Here is a 25,580-nt window from a genome sequence, read left to right on the forward strand (position 1 = left end):
GTAGAATTGCCCAAGTTTTGCGTTGCTATGCTTACGCTGTTTTATTCTAGTGTGGACTTGACTTTGGGGCACAACTGGACAGGTTTGGGGAATTGGGCGGGGGCTGTGACTGGAACAGTGCCAAGCCCTGGGAGACAACTTTATGCGCGAGGTCAGGTAAGCACACTCAAGAGTCATGCAAGCAGGTGTACAAAAGCACACAAGGGTGCAGAGCCATGCTCAGGGTTGGGAAAGGTTGTAGTCATTCCCCAAGAGGTCATCAATAGCTGCAGATGGATCACCAGGAAAGGTAGGGGAGGAGCTAGAAATTATGACAAAACACCAGATGTCCTTTAAAACATGAGAAGGTTCTGCAGATTGGTATTCCAGAAAGATGAAATGAATTGGGCCAAAAATGACCATTTGAATCAATCCGCACTGAAACCATGTCGTCTGTTGCTTCAGTTGTAAGTAAATTCCACACCAATATGAAATGACATGGGGGTATATAATCAGCGCAAATACAAATACTTTTGTAGGTTGACTGTAATTCAGTGACTTATTAAGAATCATGAGAAATAATTTCCAGGCAGCTATTCCTTTACCTGTAGTGGGAAGGGTTTAGGGCATCAGTATAGTGATGGATACAGATACATAGATTACATCCTGTTGGTTTGTCTTTGAGATGCACATTTGATACATCTGTAAGTAGAGAATGTTGTTAGCTTTGAGCTGGATCTTTCTAACGTTGGAGACTTTGAGGGGGTTGCTTGGAAATAACTGTTTTCTGTAATGTCCCATTTTAAAAAAAAGCAACTTTTATTTTTAAAACGTAGCCCACAAACTGCATTGTCAGGTTTTACATTCAAAACAGGTACTGCTTGCTAACAAATTTCAAGGTAGTGTACAACATTGAGAACAACTAGGCTTATAATCTTTATTAAATAAACCACAATATACTTTATAAAATATATATCAAGTAGAATCTTTTGTCATTATCAAAGTAAAAAAAGGGGTAATTTTACCACCATTTACTGGCAGCAGACTAAGTAACGGAAGTTGAGGTACATGCAACTTTCTGTCTGCAAAGAGAGACCATAGGCCCATGAAATTCCCATTAAGCGCTGGTAATAGTCATACGAATAAAATTACCTCAGTGTGTAAGTAAAAAAACAAGGGTAATATTTCCAAACCACACACACACACTCACGCACACTCAGGGAGTCACTGTCACCCGCCAAGTGGGAACAGCAGCAGCGCCGTCCTCATTGTCTCGTCACTCCACCTTCACAGTCTTCCCTGCCTTCCCGATGATCAGGCTGAGCCAGTAAACCTGAGGAGTCATCAGCATGGCGTTACCGAAGGTGCAGTGCAGGGGGATGCGGAAGGGGACAAGGTGGGCAGGGATCCCATACTGCTTGCCGTAGGCCCAGTACATGTAGGGGAACACGAGGATACGGCAGAGGAAGAATGTCGCCAACAGGATGACACCGTTGACCTTGTACAGCAATGTGTTCTGCTTTCTGAACTGTGTATACAAGACAAAAACAATATGGGTTATTTTTCTTCTTGATTCTTGTGCCTTGAAATAATGTATTGCAACTCTCTTTCTCGTCTTTTGTTGATACAGACCCGTTTGAGTATTTTGGCAAATGAGACAAACGGTGTACTGAGTTCGGCCAAGAACAGACATCCCAGGAAGAAATCTCCAAGGCCTTTTCTGTAATACTGCAAATGTTAAAAAAAGAGTTCTGGTGTTAAGTTACAGTTTGCTCAAAAAGAAATTAAGTTTTAGCAGGATTAGCCTATGCAGTGGAGGTAATAGGCATTTTAATTTTTGTCTTATATGGTAGGAACGAATTGTCTTCATTCTGGATGCTTCCTGGTCGCAGAAACATAGAAAATAGGACCAGGAGAAGGCTTTTCAGCCCTTTGAGCCCCCTCTGCAATTCAACAAGATCATAACTGATCCTCTATCTTAATATCATACTCCCCTAGATATTTTTAGCTTACACTTTTTTTTTAGATATGTTCAGTAATTTGGTATCCATTGTCTTCCGTGGAGAGTTCCTGAGCTCACCACCCTGTGAGTGAAGACATTTCTCTGATCTTGGTCTAAAGTAGCCTAACATGTATCCTGAGACCTTGACTCCTTGTACTGGAACCCCCCCGCCTCCCCTTCCCCACCCCACCTGAGGAAGCATCCCAACGTTTATTCACTCAGAGATAATAGGAACTGCCGATGCTGGAGTCTGAGATAGCAAGGTATGGAGCTGGAGGAACACAGCAGGCCAAGTAGCATCGAAGGAGCAGGAAAGTTGACGTTTTTGGTCTGGTTTTCCTGCTCCTCTGATGCTGCCTGGCCTGCTGTGTTCCTCCAGCTCCATACCTTGCTATCCTCACGTTTACTCCCTTCCCGCCCACACACCCTATCTTCAGCACATATACAAGCTTTTTCTAGCTAGTGTCAAGTTCTGATGATAGGGTCATTTGGCCTAAAATGTTAACTCTGCTTTCTCTGCACAGCTGCTGCCAGACCTGCTGAGTCTTTCCAGCAATTCCTGGTTTTGAGTTCGAGTTTGATTAATTGTTGTCACTTGTTCTGAGTTACAGGGAAAATTATTGTTTTGTCTAATGTCTTGATATCTGATCAATTCTAAGGAACACACCCCCTAATTTTTACACACAATAATTAGCTTGTCTTTGGTATTCGAGAAAATGCCCCAAACAAACAAAAGGAAACACAGAGACTATTGTTAAGAATGAGATTGTGGTAATACACGATAAAACAGGGCTAAGTCAGCATGGTTTCATCAAGGGGAGGTCATGCCTGACAAACCTGTTAGAATTCTTGAGGGAGGCAATCAGCAAATTAAACAAAGGAGAGCTAGTGGACATGATTCATTTGGATTTCCAGAAGGCCACTGACAAGGTGCTGCAAAGGAGGTTGCTAAAAAGGTCAGAAAAGATGATGTTAGGGACAAGGTACGGGCATGGATTGGCTGACTGGCAGAAGGCAGAGCGTGGGAATAAAGGGATCTTTTTCAGGATTACAGCCAGTGACTAGGAGGTGAACTTGTAGGTAGTGATGTTCCCATTGACATGCTGCCCTTGTCCTTCTAGATGGTAGAGGTCACTGGTTTGGAAGGTGCTTTTTATTGGGCCATAGGGTGTTTGGGGGTACAAAATTTGCAGTTTGGAGTGTGCTTATGAATTTCTGATTCTTGGCCCAGAATGTAGAAAAACTTGTACCATTCTGCAGTGTGACACAGGAAATATGACAGACAAGACTCTCTGTTTACAATGCAGTGGAATTATGAAATCTCACCACCACAATGGGGAAGCAGATGAGTAACAGCGTGAGATGATGTAGCACAATCAAGAAATTTTTCTTCAGAAAGTCTATCACAATGTTGGTGGATGAAGTCTTCAACCCATTGCTGTCTTTTGCCTTGTGCTTGAACCAGTGACACAGGTACATGGCGTAAATGTCATAAGCCATGTATGGTGCAGCAAACACCACGTAGTCTGTGGAAATCCAATGCCTGTAACAAACAGCAAATAAATAAGCTGCACACAGAACGAAAGAATGTCAATTGAAGTAATTAATTACCACACAAGATGGTATGTTTCCAGTTCTAAAACTGTTTACCTGGTGTACACCTATCAAGCCCAATTCAGCCTATTCTAACCACATCAGCAATCTGAAAAAGCACCTTCGGCTCCTTCTAATCCCTCACTCTTATCCCAAAGCCTGAAAAGAGTTTTCTCTTCAGCTACCTACGCAAAACCATTTTGAAGAGAGCACTACTAAATCTGTCTCCTGCACATGTGAAGGCAGTGAATTCTTGATCCTTCATGCCTCGCCTGTCCCACTGTGTTCAAAAAGATTTTCCCTGTTTGTGTCGTGTCTTCTGTCAATTGTTGTAAAAAGAAACAGTGCCACCTCATTCCCGACTTTTCTGCAAATGGTAGCAGCTGCTCTCTGCTCTGTCTAGACTGATGATTCTACAGACACTTATAAAATCTCCTCCTCAAATCTCCTTGACTTCTCTGAACAAAACAAACTCAGCCTCACTAATCTTAACTACAGAACTGAAATGTAAGCCCATCCCTGAAATCATACTGATCAATCTTACCCGCACCTTCTCAAAAGTGTTCACATTCTTCTTAAAATGCGGTGGCAAAAATTTGAGACCACACTCCAGTTGAGGCCAAACTACTGTTTTCTAAATGTTCACCACAACCTCCCTACTTTTGTCATCTATGCCTATATTTATAAAGCTCAGGATTCCAGATGGCATCTGTGAGTGAGAATGTCTACTTAGAATATTTTGTCCGCAATATCCTGAGTCATCGTGTTGTGTGGGTGGCAGCGTTCAATTGCTTCTTGCTAAAACAGGTACGGGAGGGGGGTGTAAAAGATTTTACTTGAGTCAGTTGGATTTGTTGATGTAACGCTTGAGCATTGGCCGAAGGGCAGAAAAGGTGAGTCATGACAGTTGCTTTATCATATCAGTGTTTATAATACAGAGTTTTGTATTCAGTTATGGGGAAAATATGAATTCATATTTACAGGAACACAATGCTGATCAGAGATTGATTTAGTATGTAAACTCTTGGACAATGGCTATGTCATAGATTATGAGTTATCCTGAAGGCAAAGATTCCAGTCTCGTTCCCTGAGTTATGCTGCGTTGGTCATCCCAGTTGAGACAGGTGTGTGGAGAATGTAATCGGTTTTAGGTTTTGATGAGTGACAATAGTTTTATTTAGTCATTCATGGAATATGAACATCACTGGCCTGCACAGCATTTATTGTCCATCTCTGTTTGCCCAGAGGGCAGTTTAGAGTCACCCACATTGCTGTGTGCCTGGAGTCACATGTAGGCCAGACCAAGCAAGGGCAGCAGTTTCCTTCCCTAAAGGTCATTAGTGAGCCAGATGGGTTTATTTATAACTGGCAATTGACATCAGTTTCACAGTCATCATTGGACTCTTAATTCCAAATCTCAGTTGAATTCAGATTCCACCATCTGCCACGGTGGGATTCAAACCCAGGTCCCCAGCACATTAACCCAGGGACTCTTGGCGGTGTCGGCGAGGTGGCAGTGGCAACAGAGCCAGGGCCTCCGTGGGCATTACTGTCATCATTGCTGTTCCCATTCAGGACTCCTTGAGGAGCAGAACACCTTGCAGACGGCTTGCAGAAATGCTGAAGCCATGCTTGAGACCCCAATTTGAACAGAAGACAAATTCGTAGTTAAGCAATTTCTTTTTGTCCTGTTTGTAACTCAACATGGTGCCAGATTGTGGTGACAAAACACTTTTCACTGTATTTTCGAGACATATGTGACAATAAATCATTCATTCATTCATTCCACCCAATAGAGGTCTTTATGGAAGATTTTAATAGAATGGACAGAGTGTGTTTGTATTGTGGAGAAGGGTGAGACTGTGGAGACCCTGAGTATTTACTGGTGACAAATAAATCAAATTGAGAATTCAGAACACCTTCACCCAGAGAATGTGGAACTCATTACCAGAGGGAGTATATATACTTTGAAAAGGAAAGTTAGATAACAACGTGAGGAAGAAGGACATGAAGGATTACACTAACACAGTTAGATGTGGCAAGATGAGAGAGGAGCTTCAGGAGAATGTACATGTCAGAACAGACCGGTTGGGCTTGTTTCTGTGCTGTATTTTCGATGTAGTAGACCATCTTTCTATGGTGGGACTGAGCTTATCTGACATTTGAACTCTCAAGACTGTTAACAAAGAGCTTCTTACCTGTCTTTCATCACATGCTTGCAGGAGGAAGTTATGATGAAGCCAGCGAATGCCGCCATGAAACCTTGCACAGAGGAAACAAATCTGCAGTTTCAAGAAAGAAGAAATGAAGCACGCCATGTAAATCTCAGGAAATTGAACATAGATGCTTCCATTTGCTGCTTGCTTAATCTGCTTACCTAGCAGCAGTTACTGCCGCAGCATGGTATGCGAAACCCTACCAAAAATGACTTGGCATCACCCAAGAGAGACAGTAAGAACTGCCGATGCCGGAGTCAGAGATAACACAGTGTGGAGCCGGAGGAAAACAGCAGGCCAGGCAGCATCAGAGGAACAGGAAAGCTGATGTTTCGGGTCGGGATCTGAAGAAGAGACCTGGTTCGAAATGTCAGCTTTCCTGCTCCTCTGATGCAGCCTGACCTGCTCTGTTTCTCCAGCTCCACACTGTGTTGTCATCACCCAAGTTATGTGATTTTCTGATATGTCTCACCTGATACAATTGGTGTTTGCATGAAGAACTGGCGATGGGGCAGGAGTGAAATAAAAATAGCCAGGGTACATAATATTATGGGACTCAGGAAAGCTGCAAATTGATTGATGGTGGAATATTTGGGGATTTTCAAGCTTGCGAACAGGATTCAGCAGTTCCTGATGATATACAAACTCTGTCACATAGCCTGCTGGACTTGGTCATAAATGGTTTCAATGCCCACTTCAGACTGAGTTCACACTTTAGCACACAAATTGGACGCTAACGCTTTTTCATGTTGCTGAGGAAGCCAAATGGATAGAACACCTGAACCAAATCTGTGTTCTGAATGCAGGGGTTTGCGTGGTGCGGTAGTAGTGTCCCTACTTCTGAGCCAGGAGGGCTGGGATCAAGTTCTGTCTGCTCCAGAGATGTGTAATAACAACAATGAACTGAAAATATCTAAAAATCTAATAATCTAAGTGTGTCTTCAATAGTAAGCTTTAAAATGTAGCATCACTACACCTCGACCTTTCAATTTAGTAGTTCCTTTCCAGTAGGGTACGAGCAATCTTCACTTTAATAATTATATTAGAGACATTGAGTTGTACAGCATGGAAACAGACCCTTCACTCCAACCAGTCCATGCTGACTATAAGTCCAAATGAAACTAGTCCGACCTAGCGGGTTTAGAAATGACTTACCAGGATGTTGCCGTGAATAGACGGTTTGATTTATAAGGAGAGGCTGGATAAGCTGGTATGTTTTTCACTGGAGCATAGTAGGTTTAGAGGTGACTTTATAAAGGTTTATAAAATAATGAGGTGCGTAGATAGGGTTAATGATAGGTGTCTTTTCCCTAGGATGCAGAATTTCAAATCAAGGGGCACATTTGTAACATGAGAAAGATTTCAAAAGAGACACGAGAGGCAATATTTTTACACAGAGAGTGGTTTGTGTGTGGAATGAACTTCCAGAGGAAGTGGTGGATGCAGCTAAAGTTACAGCATTTGAAAAACATTGGGCTAAGTACATGATTAAGAAATGTTGGAGGAATATGGGCCAATTTCAGGCAGTTGGGACTAGCTTAATTTGGGATGATAGTCATCGGCATAGATTAGTTGGACTGAGGGTCTGTTTCCATGATGTAGGATTCTATGACTATGACTCTACATGATTAATAGATTCTCAACACCTATAAAAAAACACATGATTTTAGAAAGTGAGTCAAATTGAATTGCAGAGTTAACGAATAAAGCGATGTTGAATCAGTAGATTGTGTTTTTAGATTTTTGAAGAAGTGTCATGTTATCGTGTACGCAATAATTTGCATGTTCAGCGCTGACGGACGCCATTCCAGGAACAGCAGAATAGTTTTCCCCTTTTGGCTGTTGGTGTCGTGTAATGGAGGAAAATCATATAAAATCATTGTGAGGAAAGCATTAACAAACTCTCCTCTTTCAAAAATAAACGGTCAGTTGCTGAAATCAGCCAGAGAGAAAGTCTGGTTTTCTTTCCTGGGACAAATAAACCAGAATTGGATGTCTTCAAAGTTTTCTCCCAGAGTATTACATTTTGATTAACTGACTGTAAGAAGTATATGCAAATCTGACCCCAATGTTGCTTTGCCTTACCACTGATTGCACCACACTTTTAGAGTAAGGATCAGCCCAACTTCTGGCATGTTGCTTCTGTGGAATAAGGAACCTTAAAAAGTACCAGTGTTTATATATAAAACTGGTTGCACGGCATCAATTTTAGAGCCACTTCGTCAATTTTAATAATCATTCCAAATGTTTCATAATGAAGTCACTGTCTCTATGAATAACACACAATGCCTCAGCGAAGTACTGTGGCTATTACTTCATGCGTGTTGCATTTTTTGCCACTGAATAATAGATGATTTTCAGGATGTAACACACTAATTTTCTTTCAAGATAGCCACCTGAAATTTGTTTGCCAAATTAGTATGAATGGCGAGAGTCAAGGCAATGGTAGTGTAGTGGCAACATTACTGCATGAGTAATCCAAGCACCCAGGTTAATGCTGTGATGCCACAATTTCAGTGATGTTCAGTAGCATTTTAAATTCAATAAACAAAGCTGAATTAAAAATGTTAATCCATTTGTGACCATGATAAATATCATCGGTTGTTGTTGGGTGAGGGGTGGGGGTGGTTTGCAAAATAAATCTTGTTTGCTAATATACTTTGGGGTAAGGAAATCTGCTGCCTTTACCTGGTCTGGCCTACATGTGACACCATTTGATTGCCTCTTGACTATCCTCTGAGATAGCTCAGTAAATGATTCTGTTCGGGGCAATTAGGAATGGGTAACAAATACTTCCCTCACCAGTGACACCCACAACCCGTGAAAGAATAAAGAAAATTATTAACTGCAAGTAAGGTCGTAAATGGAGTTTAAGGTAAGATCATCACGCTGAAAGCTGCCCCTGCCCACGAAATTGGCCAATATCTGCCAACTAGAATAACATGCCTAGTGAGTTACTGCTTTCTTGCTCTTCAAGCTAAGCACCTTTTATTATATTGGAAGCAATAGGCACCTTTTAAATGTTAAAAAAATGAGAAAACTGCCTAATATACACCAATGTAACAACTAAATTTTTGTTACAAATGCTTATTTTTTAGGGCAAGTCTGTTTTTAGCTTTGTTAATAAAGCAGAAGTTCGCAAAGCATATTGAGGATCTTTTTTTCATGCAGTGTGGTTAAAAATTTATTTTATTCTTTCATGGGATGTGGGCAGCACAGGTGAGGCCAGCATGTTTTTGCCCCGCCCTAATTGCTAAGCTTTCATAGGAGTTGCCATGGGACTGGAGTCACATGTATGTTAGACCAGATTAGGGAGGCAGACTTCCTTCACTGAAGAAAATTAATGAACCAGATTGGCTTTTGCAACAATTCCATGATTGTCTCATAATCACCATTACTGATAAAGAGCTTTCAGGTTTTTATTCCACCTAGCGCTGTGCCAGGATTTGAATCTTTGTCCTCAGAATATTAACTTGAACATCTGGATTATTACATTCTTCCACTATACCACCAGTTCACTTTAGGCTGCCAGATCGTGGAAGATTTTACTTTTGGATTCTGCCAAAACACACGGTGCAGAAATATGCAATATAGAACTAGAGGAACACAGCAGGTCAGGCAGCATCAGAGGAGCAGGGAAGTTCATGTTTTGGGTCAGGACCCTTCTTCAGAAATCCCAACTCAATCCAAAACGTCAGCTTTCCTGCTCCTCTGATGCTGCCTGGGCTGTTGTGTTCCTCCAGGCCCATACTGTGTTAGCTCTGACTCCAGTATCTGCAGTCCTTGCTATCTCTGAACAGAAATGCATACCATAATTTCACTTTGGAAAACTAGTTTTATTTCAATCCTCCACATTTTATTTTCAGTGCCAGAGAGGTTGATTGGAAGTAATTAATTTATCATTAAAAGGATATATAGAATTGAAACAATAAGTCTGGTGTGAACAGGTTTTGTCTGTATCTTACATGCAGGTGTTTCCATCAATAGCTTCCATCAGTTTCTAAAAGCCCACATTAACCTTGACTCCCATATTTCTTCTGACCTAAATTACAAGAGCATTTTGCATTAAACCTGATGTCCACCTGTAGTTTTTATTTCGGATTCCCTTTTAGTTTCCTGTTTTGATCTTCCTTTGCTGTTCTTTGTACCTCTCACACCCTCCTAGCTTCTCATGATTCCTTACATGGAATGTTAGCCTTTATTACGAGGGGACAACGATTGAAAGGGGACGAAGTTGAGCTGCAAACACTTCAGGTGTTCAGTGCATTTTAACAGTGAGGCAAACAAATGTCACATTCATTCAGTTTAGCAGCTAGGCACAGCTCAGGCAGCAACAACCTTTTGAATATTTACATTTAACTTGAAATCTATTCTTTATTTGAAATGGCTCTAGCATTTCCACATAAATAATTGTCAATACTATTGCCTCACCATTATTTTTGTGGCTAAAAATCAACTTATTGTAAATTCACACATTCCAAACTTTTGTCCATACTTTATGGTTAGACTTTTAAATCTTGTACCAGTTTAGTTTAGTGCTAATGTTGTGTAAGCTACAGGCTTATATTGATGTTATCAGATCTTAGAGTGGTATTAACTTATTAGTACAAACAGGTTGATCTCCCGCAACTTATCACCAAGAAAAGTCAAACACTTCAGCCAGAAATAGAGATAGTACCTGAAACATCAGTTTTCCTGCTCCTCTGATGCTGCGTGGCCTGCTGTGTTCCTCCAGCTCCACACTGTGTTATCTCAGCCAGAAATACATTTGAGAGCTGCGCACACAAGGGATTCATGCAGGAAATTTGAGTTGGGGTTCTAAGCAGATCCTGCGTGATCTTACTGAATGATGGAGCAGGCTCCAGTGGCGAAATGACCAGTTTTCATTGAGGGTCATACAGCATGGAAGCAGACCCTTCGGTCCAACCAGTCTGTGCTGACCATCATCCCAAATTAAACTGGTCCCACCTGCATACGTTTGGCCCAATCCCTCCAAACCTTTCTTAGTCATGTACATATCTAAATATCTTTTAAAAGTTGTACCCACATCCACCACTTCCTTTGGAAGTTCATTGTACACATGAACCACTCTCTGTTAAATAAAAATTGCTCCCGTGTCTTTTTGGATCTTTCTCTTCTCACCTTAAAAATATGCCTCCTTGTTTTGAAATTACCCATCTTAGGGGAGATACACCTGCCATTCACCTTATCTATACCCTTCACTATTTTGTAAACCTCTACAAGGGACACCTCTAAACCTCCTACACTCCAAAGAAAAATGTCCCAGCCTATCCTTATGACTCAAACCATCCATTTCCAGCAACATCCTGGTGAATCTTTTCTGAACCATCTCCAGCTTATTAATCTCCTTCCTATAGCTGGGCACAGTATTCCACAAGAGGCCTCACCAATGTCCTGTACAACCTCAACATGACGTCCTAACTCCTTTTCTCAAAGGTCTGAGCATCAAATTTCTTATATTCTTGACACCTATTGAGCTACGATAATTTTCCTGGAAGTGCAGCAGGGTCTCCATTAATGCACAGAAACAAAATTTCCACCAGACAGCAAACATTTGATAAGTAAAATTACCACAGTCTTAGCAGACCACAGGGGCTGCTCTCTCTTAGACAGACAGAGACACTACGGGGGGGTGGCGGAGTGCTTTAATCCAAGGATCACCACACTTCAGGTGAGGGCTGGGATTAAGGAGAGTCCTTCAGCTGGTGTAGGAATTGAACCCAGACTGCTAGAGTCACCCTACATCCCAAACCAGCCATCCAGCCAACTGAACTAACACCCTTTTTTTTGGCCTCGCCGCTAATATCTTTGCCAGTCAACAGTCTCTTCAACTCCCCCTTTAAATTATTCAATGGCCCTGCTTCCCTGGATATGACAATTCCACAGACACCAATCTTCCCAGATCCAGCTTCTACCCGCATTGTTCTGGGAGCAGATCGTCATGTTCCAAGCTGAGGGCTGGAATTGCTGACAGAGGCAGGAAGCCGAGGCTAGATGATGCCTGTCAACATTGCTTGGCACACCATCTGATCGCAGTGGGTCAAGCCTCAGCAGTCAGAAGGGAACAGAATTACCACAAGTGCCAGCCAGACCGCTTCGAGCACCGAGCCATCGATTGGCATCTCAAACACATTGTTAGGATAAAAATAAAAACCCATACACATCTGCACTCGGGGGAAGGTGATGGGGGGGGCATTAATTGCCCTGGCTAATAGCAAGAACTGCAGATGCTAGAGTCAGAGACAACAGTGTGGAGCTGGAGGAACACTGCAGGCCAGGAAGCATCAGAGGAGCAGGAAAGTTGACATTTCGGGTCGGGACCCTTCTTCAGAACTGACTGGATGATGGCTCTGTTATTGAACCTTCTTAGTCTGTACTCCAGGGCCGACCCATTGCAGGTTCAGGGCCTTTACAGGTCAGATCTGGCATTGCAGCTTAACATGCAATTATCATTCCATTCTCAGAAAGCCCCAAAACACCCTACAGCCCAGGGCTTTTCATTTCTAGATTTGAAGTACAGCCTATTATTTTGCAGACAAACCAAGTTACAGCCAGCAAGTTCCATTAGAACTGTGATGGCGAGATGGGGAGAAATATGTTCACCTCGAGTGGAGAGCCTGTGGAATTCTCTGCTGCAGAATAACTGAATGGAATTGAATATTGAATGTTCTCGAGGAGTTAAGATCTGTTTCTTAGGGCTAAAGGAATCAATCAGGGCAGCACGGTGGCTCAGTGGTCAGCACTGCGGCCTCACAGCACCAGGGACCTGGGATCAATTCCAGCCTTGGGGTGACTACCTGTGTGGTGTTTGCACATTCTCTCTGTGTCTGCGTGGGTTTCCTCCCACAGCCTAATGGTGTGCAGGTTAGGTGGGTTGACCGTGATTAATTACCCATAGTGCGCAGGCTAGGTGAGTTAGCTGTGGGAAATGTGGGTTACGGGGATGTGGTGGGGTCTGGGTAAGATCTTGTTCAGGAGAAAGGTGTGGACGCAAGGGGGCTGAATGGCCTGCTTCTCCACTGTAGAAGTTCTACGGCGATTTCAATGGGAACAGACTACTGAGTTGGATGATCACACCGAGTTCAGGAGCAGACTCAGAGGGCTGAATGGCCTACTCCTGCTCCTATTTTCCAGGTTTCCATGTCCCATTAACGAAGGAGATGCCCTGGCAGTTGGTAAGAAATCAGAAACAGTCCCGTGAGCTGCAGCAGGCATTTGAAAGCAGCTGTGGCACTCTGTGTAAAACATTTCCTGCCTCATCGTCAAGGTGTAACTTTTGCAGGACGAAGCGGAGTGCGGGAGGGAAAGATCCCATCGCTTAGAAGGTGGCACAGCAAAGAAATGGTTAGAAATTGGGGTCAATTCACTTGAATCAGCCGGGGAACGGGGAAAAACTGCAAGCCCCTAAGAAGAAATAAGACCTCCCCCCCTCCCCACTAGAACAGTATAAAGTAACGAAGGATGCAATTACCTGACACTGATGTTGACCGTGTCTTCATCTGTTAACTTTGGGAAGTTTTTCTGCAAGGATCTCTGGATGAGGATGAACAGACAGGGGAAGAAGAGGCAGCCCAGTGCGAGGAGGTGCCACATTGTTGAGATCTAAGCCCTGGGCTGCTGTGTGATGATTGTCTATCTCTCGGTTCTGGGTAACACCAGATATCACCATCTCTTCACCTGATATTCAAATAAGAACCACACCTCCTGCCCAGCTCCGAGGTCCTTCCGCAAACCGAAACATGAGATTGGGAAAGAGAGAGACGTCTGAGTTCCTCAACAGTGAAGGGAAAAAAAACCCAATCTAACCTGCGCCACCTAAGGGCGCAATATATTTTCAAAAATTATCTGTAACAATACTATTTCCTCGACTCCGCTTCTGTCTGCAATCGTGAACTTTGCATGCATTACCAGGTCAATTTCTATGCCATGTGCATCCGACTCATTCAATATCCCACACGCAATCTCCCCTCCAAGCAGAAACTTCTAAATCCTAATCTGGCCAGAAATGAATTGGGAAACGGGGCCAGAAATGAATTGGGAAACGGGTCGACAAAGTAGTTGGGGAAGTCGTCCCACCTTACTCCAGTCAACACGATCTTCCAAAGGTCTCCAGACTCGAAACATTTAACTCTCTCTCCACAGACCCTGCCGACCTGCTGAGTTTGTCCTGCTTTTGCACCCCCCCCCCCCCGAATGTGACCTGCTTTCGTTCTTTAAATCTGAACTTTACTCCCCCTCCCCAATTTGTCCTTCATTCTTAAGAAACACTTTGAGCAGAATAAAACAAAGAATTGCGGATGGTGGAAATCTGAAACATAAACAGAAATTTCTGGAGAAACTCAGCAGGTCTGGCAGCACCTGTGGAGAGAGAAGCAAAGTTAATGTTCAAGTTCTGAAGCAAGGTCACACTGATCTTGGACCAAAACTCTGCTTCTTTCTGCACAGATGCTGCCAGGCCTGCTGAGTTTCTCCAGCAATTTCTGTTCTCCTGCAATACTGCATGCCTTTGTGTTTGGTTTTGCCTGTGAAATTCAACACCCTCCGTGAATGCCTGTAGGCATGTTTATGTACCATCAGTGTCTTGTTAATGCTTTTCCAAGTGTTTAGATTTGAATTCAATATATTGACTGGTTTACACCCAGGGCTTACACTGCTGCACCTGCACACACTGTGAAAGGATACAATAACTAATACAATGAAGATGATTAGGAGCAAACAGTGAAAAGCTGGAAATACCCAGCAGGTCAGACAGTATCTGAAATTTTTAAAAATTGCTGGAGAAACTCAATCGGTTTGGCATTATCTTTGGAGAGAGAAATAGTTAATGTTTTCTGTCTAATTTGATCCTCCCTAAGACAGCATCTGTAATTAGATTATTCTAGTTTGACAGCTAACTAAGATATAACAGATATACTGCATTTACTTAAAGGTTATTTTAACTAAAGAAGACGGGAATGACCATAACCACTGCTAAAGAATCAAAACCAAGTGTAGGTATTAGCAAAGCAAATTTATGCATAAACTGAAAACACCCTCGATAAATAAAATATTTCATACAGAACTTGTGAATTGTAAATTGTAAACTGTAAATTCAGGTTATTTCATGACTGTATTCCTACAATGTTGACAACCATGTGTTATATTTGAGCAAGGGCAAACATTGTTACACACTGGGAACTCACAGTACCATACAATCACAGTGAAATATTACAACAGCTATCCTGCCAACCCCACAGGTACAAACTTGCAGTGGATCCACATCCTCACTAAACACTGAAGCATCTCACCAAACAATTAAACCTCACAACCCAACTGAGGTTTCCTTTTGTGAGCCTCTGTAATCCTCTGCTACATTTGTGGTCCTTGTACCTTCCCTGTGAACAGCCATCCTAATACCATGTGCCTTTCTGCTCCTAACGCCATCCTAGAGCTAGCACAAGGTGATGTGGTGCACAGATTTTTCACAAACATTTGACTCATTCCATGAGAACATGTCATGAAGTCGGGAATTTTCAACCCCACTTTCCGGCATTTTCCCCATAACCCTTGATTCCTTACTGATTAAAAATTTGTCTATCTCATTCTTGAATATATTGAATGTCCCTATAGCCCTCTGCAATAAAGAATTCTATGGGTTCGCTATGGTCTGAGAGAAATTCCTCCTCATCTTTGTTTTATACATGTGAACTTTTATTCTGAGATTTTGGAGAATTAGGTGGGTCCCTATTCCTGGAATTGTCAGAGAATGCAAGGAGGAAATAATATGGCTTTGGTGATATTTTTAACAGTTCTTTGCACACTGGGGTCATACCTGAAGCAAGTGCAGTCTCTGAATTAAAAAAAAAGACACAAACTTGGTAACTCCAAATTGATCAACCTAATTTCTATTTTGGGAAAATGTGCTCAGAACATGTGATAAGTGTGGATCTAAAGAGCACAGGTATCTGGGGCATAGACTGCAAGTGTTTTTGGAAATAGAAGGGAGCATTTTACAAACTTGCCGGAATTATTTTAGATGGTACATTGGATGAGTAAGTAACGGAATCCAATAGATTCCATTTACTAACCTAATTGGATGGGCATTTGAGGAAATAAGCTTGCAGGACTAAGAGAATAAAATGAGGGAATGTGACTGATTGAATTACTACACAACATAGATTCGATGGAGTGAGTGGCCTCATTCTGGGCCATCACCTGCTCCCTGACCCATTTTAACAAGGCTCCTCAAGTGAGGCTAGTGGGGAAGGTTTAACTCCAGTAAATCATCCAAATGAGGAGAAAATTCATTTCAGCCGTAGAACTTTAGGAAGGATATTGTGAAACTTGAAAGGGTTCAGAAAAGATTTACAAGGATGTTGCCAGGGCTGGAGGGCTTGGGTTATAGGGAGAGGCTGCATATAGACTGGGGCTATTTTCCCTGGATTGCCAGAAGCTGAGGGGCAACTTTATAGAGGTTTATAAAATCATGAGAGGCATGGATAAGGTAAGTAGAAAAAGTCTTTTCCTCTGGGTGGGGGAGTCCAAAAGTAGAGGGCATTTGTTTAAGGTGAGAGGGGAAGGATTTAAAAGGGACCTAAGGGGCAGTGTTTTCACACAGAGGGTGGTGCGTGTATGGAATGAGCTGCCAGAGGAAGTGGTGGAGGCTGGTACAATTACAACTTTTTTTTAGATTAGATTCCCTACAGTGTGGAAACAGGGCTTTTGGCCCAACAAGTCCACACCGCCCCTTGGAGCATCCCACCCAGACCCATCCCCCTATAACCCACACACCCCTGAACACTACAGGCAATTTAGCATGGCCGATCCACCTAGTCTGCACATCTATGGACTGTGGGAGGAAACCGGAGCACCCGGAGGAGACCCAGGCAGACAAGGGGAGAATGTGCAAACTCTGCACAGACAATTTCCCAAGGCTGGAATCAAACCTGGGTCCCTGGCACAATGAGGCTGCTATGCTAACCACTGAGCCACCGTGCCACCCCCGCCCCCGAAGGCATTTAAAAGGCATCTGCATGGGTAAATGAATAGGAAGGGTTTAGAGGGATATGGGCCAAATGCTGGCAGATGGGACTAGATTAATTTAGGATATCTGGTCAGCATGGATGAGTTGGACAAAAGGGTCTGTTTCCGTGCTATAAATCTCTATGACTCTACGTCCCACAGGGAAGGAAACTTGCCGTCCTTAATGGTTGGGGGTTACATATGGTTTGTTTCTTTATAGGGTACTGTACAGGACTGAGCTCCTTTAGTGACTATGTATGTTTATAAAGATATTTTATGAATAAATTATATTTTTGCAATAAAGAAGGAATAATTGCAGCCACCTTTCTGTGTGGCTGCATCAAGCTGTGTGTAGACCCTGCCTATGCAAACACCAAGTGTCACTGCATACTCAGGTTCTACCTGTCCTCAGTATTGTGAAGGATGGGACTGGTCTCATTGCCATGGAATATTCCAAGTAATTGAGGTATTCCATATCACCCGTCCTTCATGGAGAAATTTGAGAAGAAAAACACCTTTGAACACAAGACCAAGATCCCGCGGGAAAAGGAGAGGGTGGATCCTGTTGCGTGGTTCCCTGACCTGACTGTCAAAGTTATTTGGCAGAATGTCTCATCACCAGCACTTTCCAACAAGCACCAAGACATGGCCTGGCTGGTGTTGGGAAGGTCACTACCTGTGATGTCCCTCGTGTACGCCCAGACTCTCTGCGCCACCGCATGCTGCCCTTGAAGCAGCTTCAGGGGAGGTAGAAACTGTCATTCATCTCCTTCTGGAATATGCCTTTGCAAAGGAAGTCTGGAGAAAGCTGCAGTGGTTTTAGCTGACGTTCATTCCTGAGCAGCTTTGTGACACAGGGCTCTGTTCTCTACGGTCTGTTCCTCAGGATGCATAGAGACAAACATCGACTGCGCCTGGCAAGCCATCAACTCAGTGAAAGATTCTCTTTGGTCTACTGGAAATTTGTTGGTCTTTCAGAACAAGGGGTGGGCCTTGACTGAGTGTAGCAGACTGGCACATTCCAAAGTCAAGGACTTGTGCACTAAAGCATTGGGCAGCTGCTGCCAAGGTACAGTGGGGAAAGACCACTGTATTTCTTCTTCCTACCAAAGTACAATGGGGGTCCATTCATTTATTGGACCCTCCTGATGCCTCAAATGTATGTAAATATAATCTTGTATAAGTAGGAAATGCCTTGGGTTTGTTTGTTCTTTGTATGTAGAGACTGTACAAAATCAACCTGTTCTAGTAACTATAGTTGTGCATAAAGATTTTTATGAATAAAGTATATTTTTGAAATAAAAAAGGTGATTTCAGACACACGGCAACATTACTTACTCTTCATTGCCCTCCAAAATGGCCTAACAAGTTCAAAGGCAATTAGGGATGGGGAGCAAATGTTGGATTTGCTAAGTGATGCCCAAATCCCATGAAAGAATAAAGAAAAGAACTGGTATATTAGATGAATGAAAGGATAGCAAGCAGATCCAGCTGCGTAGAGAGAGGCAGTGGTGCTAATGCTGTGGGAAGATCTATTCAAATTCATGAAACAAAGCAGCCCTTGAGATCCATGTACTGAATGACAAGGCTCGGGACTTTTTTTATGTTATGAAAATATACTTCATTAATAACAAAAATCCTTATTTGCATACACAGGTACTAAAATGGTTCTGTACAGTCTTTGCATATAAAGAGAAAACGAATACTGTAATTTGACATTCCCTGCAGTTATAGAAACCAAATGCATTTTCTACTCAAGATAACAGTGTGGAGCTGGATGAACGCAGCAGGCCAAGCTGTGTTCATCCAGCTCCACACTTTGTTAACTTGGATTCTCCAGCATCTGCAGTTCCCATTATCACCGGAATTTCTACTCATGCAGGGCATTATTTATATGCATTTGAGAGAAGGTCTGATAATTAAATGGACACTGATTGGGCTTTGGCAGGAATAAACTTAGTCTTGGTTTTCCCCCACTGAGCCTGGGCTGCAGCTGCTAATAATAATACAGGGGCAATAATACAACAGACTGAGCCACAACAGAAGCTGCACTAGGTTTGTGAATGTCAAATGGCTCCCGTACAATTCATGCCTCTACTAAACATCATGCGCTTGATTTATTGTGACAGAGTAGACAGCAAGTTAAAATAGAGAACCGTAATTTAAAGTTGTTGTTGAAAATGTAAGTGTCTGTTTAATATTATGAGTAGCCTCTCCCATATTATTTGCAAGTATAATTAGTTTCGGGGAGGGGAGATATTCCAGGAGGGGAGAGAGGAGCAGACAGACTTGCATATTTGGATTTCCAACGAGCATCAAATCAGATCACAGTCTTTGATTTAAAAGTTGAACATGTTATTGATGAGAATTGTTTGGAAGGTAAATTATGAAGGGAATGTAAGGAGTATTCAAATTGAACGATATACAGAAAGTCAGTGAGTGGATAAAATATTGTCTGATACAAAATAAAGTGGAGACTGTGATGTTTGTTAGGAAGGAACAATGAAGAGATTTTAATTTAAATGGGAGATGTTGCAGGGCTCTGAAGTACAGAGGGATCTGGCTGTCCTGGGATATCAATCACATTGAGTTATTCTGCATGGGCTGAGGGTGATTAGGAAGGAAAAGGGATTTTCTTTTCATTCATTGTCGGGATGTGAGCATCATTGGCTGGGCTAGCGCTTATCCCCGATTCCTATCAGCACTCCATAAATTTTCTGGTGAAATGGAATGTGGCAGAAATTAAACTGCAGCTTTTTCTGTTCCAGCTCCCAGTCTAATATTCAACCATACTGAATTCGAGACTGGAATCGCATTGATGTTCTCAGCAAGTTTAAACATAGCATAACATGAAGGGGATCAAGTTACAGACTGTATTCTAATTGTGGGGATTGGGGTTTTTATATACAGCATAGCACATACTGGGGTCAGAAATCTACTGGAGAACTTTGTCAAACTGTTCACATAATGTCATGACAGTTATACTGCTCTTCCTTCAGACATTTCCCTGCCTGGATGATGCTCTGTATCTCCAAAACTAAAAAAAAATCTTTATTAAGAATTTCTATTTCACTGAGGAGGCTGCAGGCTGATCTGCATTCAACAATCTGTGCTGAAAACTCTGCTGACATTTTGACAGCCGTGACAAATGTCACCACAGCAGCTGAGACAATTCATTACCTTCTAAAATAATTCACAACCTTGTAGAGAAAAGACAATTTGCTCTATCTCCTATTGCCAAGGGGTCTTTCAAAATGTTTCAGGTTCCAATTTACATGTGTGCCGAAAACAAATCAGTTCTCCCAATATCTGCCTTGATCTTAATCAGCCACTGTACTGATCTTGCAAAACCTACAATCCTCCTACTGATCTCGTTTCCTCTCCTATTTTGGGTCCTTTGATAATTTGATCATTTTACTTTGTGTCTTGCAATTCAAGTCAACGGTAAGATGACGGTGAAGTAGGATGCACCAGCCGGAGCTCCTCTGCTCCACACATTCTTTTTCTCCTTTTTCATTTGTTTTCTCCATCTCTCTCTCTTCTCTTGGCCTCAGAAATTCGCCCCTGGCCTCTGGTCGTCTGCAACACAAGCAGCCAGAGCGATGATGCCAGTGGCCCAGTGTGGTGCGTGGTGGCAGTGAGTGGTCAGACCGTGTGGAGGCCCCTTGCTCTGGTCTGCTGCAGAGAGCCCTTGGAGAGAGACTCTGATGTTTGTTTTTTTAATGTTGCTTCTTTTTTTCTGACCTGTGGTCATACTGTGCATAGCTGTATTATAACTTTTCTTCATTTCTGTGTGCTGTAACTAAGTATGGTACCTAGGCATCTTTGTACCTAAGATACCACTGTAAGTGGCAATTCACAAACCTGTCAGTGTACCCATTTGAGTACGTGACAATAAAGCTAATTCAATTCGATTCAATTCAGTTCAATAAAGTAAAGCCATTAAAACCTTGAACCGGATCCCACTCAATAATATCCCCCTCCCTGTCCCAGCAAAATAATGATTACTCATTGTTTCCTGAGCTTCAATCAATTCCATATCTGTTTCGAGAAGTTTTCAGCATTGATTTTAACTAAGAATGGCGTAAATGAAACTTTGTTGAATGCCCTTTGGAAAGTTTGGTGCATGCTATTGTGAGACTTTCAAAAAGTTTATAATTTGTCTATGCCTTGAAGAACATAGAACATAGAACATAGAACAGTACAGCACAGAACAGGCCCTTCAGCCCACGATGTTGTGCTGACCATTGATCCTCATGTATGCACCCTCAAATTTCTGTGACCATATACATGTCCAGCAGTCTCTTAAATGACCCCGATGACCTTGCTTCCACAACTGCTGCTGGCAACGCATTCCATGCTCTCACAACTCTCTGTGTAAAGAACCCACCTCTGACATCCCCTCTATACTTTCCTCCAACCAGCTTAAAACTATGACCCCTCATGTTAGCCATTTCTGCCCTGGGAAATAGTCTCTGGCTATCAACTCTATCTATGCCTCTCATTATCTTGTATACCTCAATTAGGTCCCCTCTCCTCCTCCTTTTCTCCAATGAAAAAAGTCCGAGCTCAGTCAACCTCTCTTCATAAGATAAGCCCTCCAGTCCAGGCAGCATCCTGGTAAACCTCCTCTGAACCCTCCCCAAAGCATCCACATCTTTCCCATAATAGGGCGACCAGAACTGGACGCAGTATTCCAAGTGCGGTCTAACCAAAGTTTTATAGAGCTGCAACAAGATCTCACGACTCTTAAACTCAATCCCCCTGTTAGTGAAAGCCAGGCAAGTGGGCAGTATACCATTGCACTTCTAATGCTTGCCTTGCATATAGTGGACAAGCTTTGAGGAGTCAGGAAGTGACTTATTTGATATGCATTTCCTGGCCTCTGACAGGCTCTTGTTGTCACATATTTATATAGATTATCCAGTTCCATTTCTGGTCGGTTATAAACCCCAGGATTAATAGGTGGGAGCAGCACTACGATAACAGGACATTAGCTGGATATGGTAGGCTCTCTCTTGTTTAAGATGGCCATTGCCTGACACTTGTGAGCATGAATATTGGCAGGATATTGCCCAGGTCTTGCTGCATTTGAACATGGATTGCTTCAGTATTTGAGTTGTGAATGGAGCTGAACATTGTACAGCCATTGGTAAGCATCCCCACTTCTGACCTTATGATGGAAGGAAGGTCATTGATGAGGCAGCTGAAGATCGTTGGCCCTAGGACACCACCCTGAGGAACTCATTTCATAGTGAATGAAACCTTTGAAGAGCAGGTGTGCATGCTGGAATGGATAGAGATAGACGAAGCTGATGTGCTGAAAATTTTGTCAAACATTAAGATTGACAAGTCGCCAGGCCTGGATCAGATTTGTCCTCGGCTGCTTTGGGAAGCGAGAAATGCAATTGCTTGGCCACTTGCGAGGATCTTTGCATTCTCGCTCTCCACTGGAGTCGTACCTGAGGACTGGAGAGAGGCAAATGTAATTCCTCTCTTCAAGAAAGGAAATAGGGAAATCCCTGGCAATTACAGACCAGTAAGCCTCACGTCTGTTGTCTGCAAGGTGTTAGAAAGGATTCTGAGGGATAGGATTCATGACCATCTGGAAGAGCATGGCTTGATTAAATGCAGTCAACACGGCTTTGTGAGGGGCAGGTCATGCCTCACAAACCTTATCGAGTTCTTTGAGGATGTGACTAGAAAAGTTGATGAGGGTCGAGCTGTGGATGTGGTGTATATGGACTTCAGTAAGGCATTTGATAAGGTTCCCCATGGTAGGCTCATTCAGAAGGTCAGGAGGAATGGGATACAGGGGAACTTAGCTGTCTGGATACAGAACTGGCTGGCCAACAGAAGGCAGCGAGTGGTAGTAGAAGGAAAATATTCTGCCTGGAAGTCAGTGGTGAGTGGTGTTTCACAGGGCTCTGTCCTTGGGCCTCTACTGTTTGTAATTTTTATTAATGACTTGGATGAGGGGATTGAAGGATGGGTCAGCAAGTTTGCAGACGACATGAAGGTTGGAGGTGTCATTGACAGTATAGAGGGCTGTTGTAGGCTGCAGCGGGACATTGACAGGATGCAGAGATGGGCTGAGAGGTGGCAGATGGAGTTCAACCTGGATAAGTGCGAGGTGATGCATTTTGGAAGGTCGAATTTGAAAGCTGAGTACAGGATTAAGGATAGGATTCTTGGCAGTGTGGAGGAACAGAGGGATCTTGCTGTGCAGATACATAGATCCCTTAAAATGGCCACCCAAGTGGACAGGGTTGTTAAGAAGTCAGAAGGGTTGGTCAAACAAGGTATTCTCTTCCTCTTTTACATGTTCTTAGCTCGTTTATAATTGTACAGGTAATCTTCAGTTTATTCCTGGATGCTTCCATTATTTTGAGACAGATGTAAAATTGCGATTGTTTATCCCTCTTTCTGAACATTGCCAACTTGTTGGCCTGTCTCCAAGCTCCTCACATTTGCCAAAGTCCTGTGTTTCGTATGCACATGTTTGGCCCTTAGTCCTTCTCAGCAGTCATACTTTAAAAAATGATCAGACATAAATGGCAGGATATCGATATGCACAAATAATCTAGATCCACAGAAGCTAACATGGATTCAGAAAGTTTATCCCTGGTTGAGGACAGGATGATGACCATGTTTTGCTTTGCGATTTCTTTGAATTTTTGGATCACACAGCTCACCAAGAGGCCATTTCGTTCACTGGGGCCATGAATGCTCCTAGAAAGGGCTATTTTATTAATTCCCATTCACTTCTTTTTATCTAATAGCCCATTGTCTTTGTCCATACATGCTGTAATTTGGAATACGCACTGCTTTGCAGTCATCCTCTGTTTGAAGCTCATTTCCAAACTGCGACAAGTTGTCTTTGATATAAAAACAAATGCGGTAGAAGGAGTAGGCCAGATTGTTTTCCATCCCTTTCCAGTGTTTAACAAGACAGTGACTAATATTTAGCTTCAACTCCACTTTTGCATCTGATTTCCATATCCCTTAATTCTCTTAAAATCCAATAATCTATTGATCTTCGTCTTGGTTTAATTCAGCAGCTGATTACCCATGAACCTTTGGGAAAGGAAGTTCCAAACAATCATAATCCTTTGAATGGAAATTTCTTCTCATAACGGTGCCGAATATCTGACCCCATATCCTGGCATTATTCCCCCCAGTTCTAGATCCCTTGGGCAGAGGAAACAGCCCCTGAGCTGTCAATCACTCTCAGAACCTTCAATTAAATCACTTCTCATTCTTCCAAACTCCAGAAAGTATGAACTGATTCTATTTCAATCTAGGGCCTTTTTAAAAATTAATTCACGTGACATGGCTAGGCAGCATTTATTGCCTATCCCTAAATGCCCAGAGTGCAGTTAAGAGTCATTCACATTGCTGTGGGTCTGGAGTCACATGAAGGACAGGCCAAATCAGGATGGCAGATTTCCAGCCCTAAAAGATACTAGTGAACCAAATGTTTCTTTCTTAATGACAATCGACAATGGTTATGATGTCATTATTAGACTAGCTTTATCTTCCAGATTTTTGTTGAATAAAAAGTTCATTTGCTATGGTGGGATTCAAACCCACAACCTTAGAACAATATCCTGGGATTCTGGATTACCACCTTAGGGACATTACTCTTTCACCATCATCTCCTTAGGTTCAGTCAGTCTCTTTATATACTGAGAATGTTTTATTGTTTACTTTCGACACTGTCTTTTTTAAGGTCATCTTTGTCACTGACATTTTTTGAAGCGTTTCACCATTTTCAAATGCATTTCAATGAACCTCTTCCCCTTCTGGTTTTCTCTTTATTTAATTTCAAATTTGATTGTTAGTCAGTTTTGGGTTGTGCATGCTTATTCTGTAGCTCCCTCACATACCGAATGACAGTGTGACTGACTCTGTGACTAATCACGTATACTCTAATAGGTGAAACTGATTATGATACTCTGATACACAGAGGTTATAATGTTCTACCTTAGCAACAACTGTCACTGTAGGACTCTCTAAATATAGGAACAAGGTATATATATACGCAATAGACTCTGACACCATTCCCATAGGAAACACTTCAGGAAGTAAAATGTTTGCCTCTTAGAGACCAGGAGAAGCATAAGATAAAAAACATGCAACCTGACTAATTTTATATTAGAAATGGGAAGTCTCACCATCTCTGTCCTTTTAAAATCATCACCTTTCAATTTAATCTTCATCTACTTCTCCTGTGTGGACTCCTGGATGCACATCAAAACATACTTTTGTTTTGAGTGCTGGTGTCATCATTGGGTGGAAACTGGGAGGGGTTACTAAGCAATGAGGGAGTGAAAGAAATACGCATTGTTAGTAAGTCAGGGTGACTCAGCTACAGCGTCAATTCAGACAGACTGATTGCTCCAAGCATCTTGGGCCAAATAACCTGCCGGTCAGGTTTTCCCTTTTATCTGTAATGCATCATTCTAGCCTGTTTCAGACAAGAAAGAATGTCAACAAGTCATTTATTAACAATTTGGAGCTTGTCAGGACTCTGCATACTTCAGAACTGATTAGTTTTGGGTGCTACTGACTAATTTGTTGCAGGTATGGAATACCCAACATGTCCCATGGCTTTCGATTTGAACCTGATTCATCCTCATGTGTTAATTCCCCTATAGGCAGTTTCTAACCATGACAAAAGATAGTTTCTCTGGTCAGGGAATTACTTCACTTAATGCCAATGCAGAAACAATGATAGCATTTCGCTACCCCACCCTGGTAAGAAG

The 25,580-nt window shown here is 42.4% G+C and overlaps 1 protein-coding gene across 1 annotated transcript; it reads right to left on the bottom strand.

Moving 5' to 3' along the window:
* Positions 1-797: 797 nt before the first annotated feature.
* LOC125464675 (ceramide synthase-like) lies at positions 798-25,050 on the bottom strand. Its single transcript, XM_048557354.2, has 6 exons — positions 24,990-25,050; positions 13,283-13,533; positions 5,773-5,856; positions 3,308-3,524; positions 1,612-1,707; positions 798-1,507 (listed from the first exon to the last, which is right to left on the bottom strand). The coding sequence occupies exons 2-6, from the start codon at positions 13,402-13,404 to the stop codon at positions 1,256-1,258; spliced, it is 771 nt and encodes a 256-aa protein (XP_048413311.1). The 5' UTR covers positions 13,405-13,533; positions 24,990-25,050; the 3' UTR covers positions 798-1,255.
* Positions 25,051-25,580: the final 530 nt, after the last annotated feature.

The sequence above is a fragment of the Stegostoma tigrinum genome, chromosome 27 (assembly GCF_030684315.1).
Source record: "Stegostoma tigrinum isolate sSteTig4 chromosome 27, sSteTig4.hap1, whole genome shotgun sequence".
NCBI classification, from domain to species: domain Eukaryota; kingdom Metazoa; phylum Chordata; class Chondrichthyes; order Orectolobiformes; family Stegostomatidae; genus Stegostoma; species Stegostoma tigrinum.

Coding starts and splice junctions, on each gene's coding strand:
- LOC125464675 (XM_048557354.2), bottom strand. CDS start 13,404: ATGTGGCACCTCCTCGCACTGGGCTGCCTCTTCTTCCCCTGTCTGTTC. Junction 3,525..5,772: donor AAGCATGTGATGAAAGACAG/GTAAGAAGCTCT, acceptor TGTTTGTTACAG/GCATTGGATTTCCACAGACT. Junction 1,508..1,611: donor TTGCCAAAATACTCAAACGG/GTCTGTATCAAC, acceptor TTGTATACACAG/TTCAGAAAGCAGAACACATT.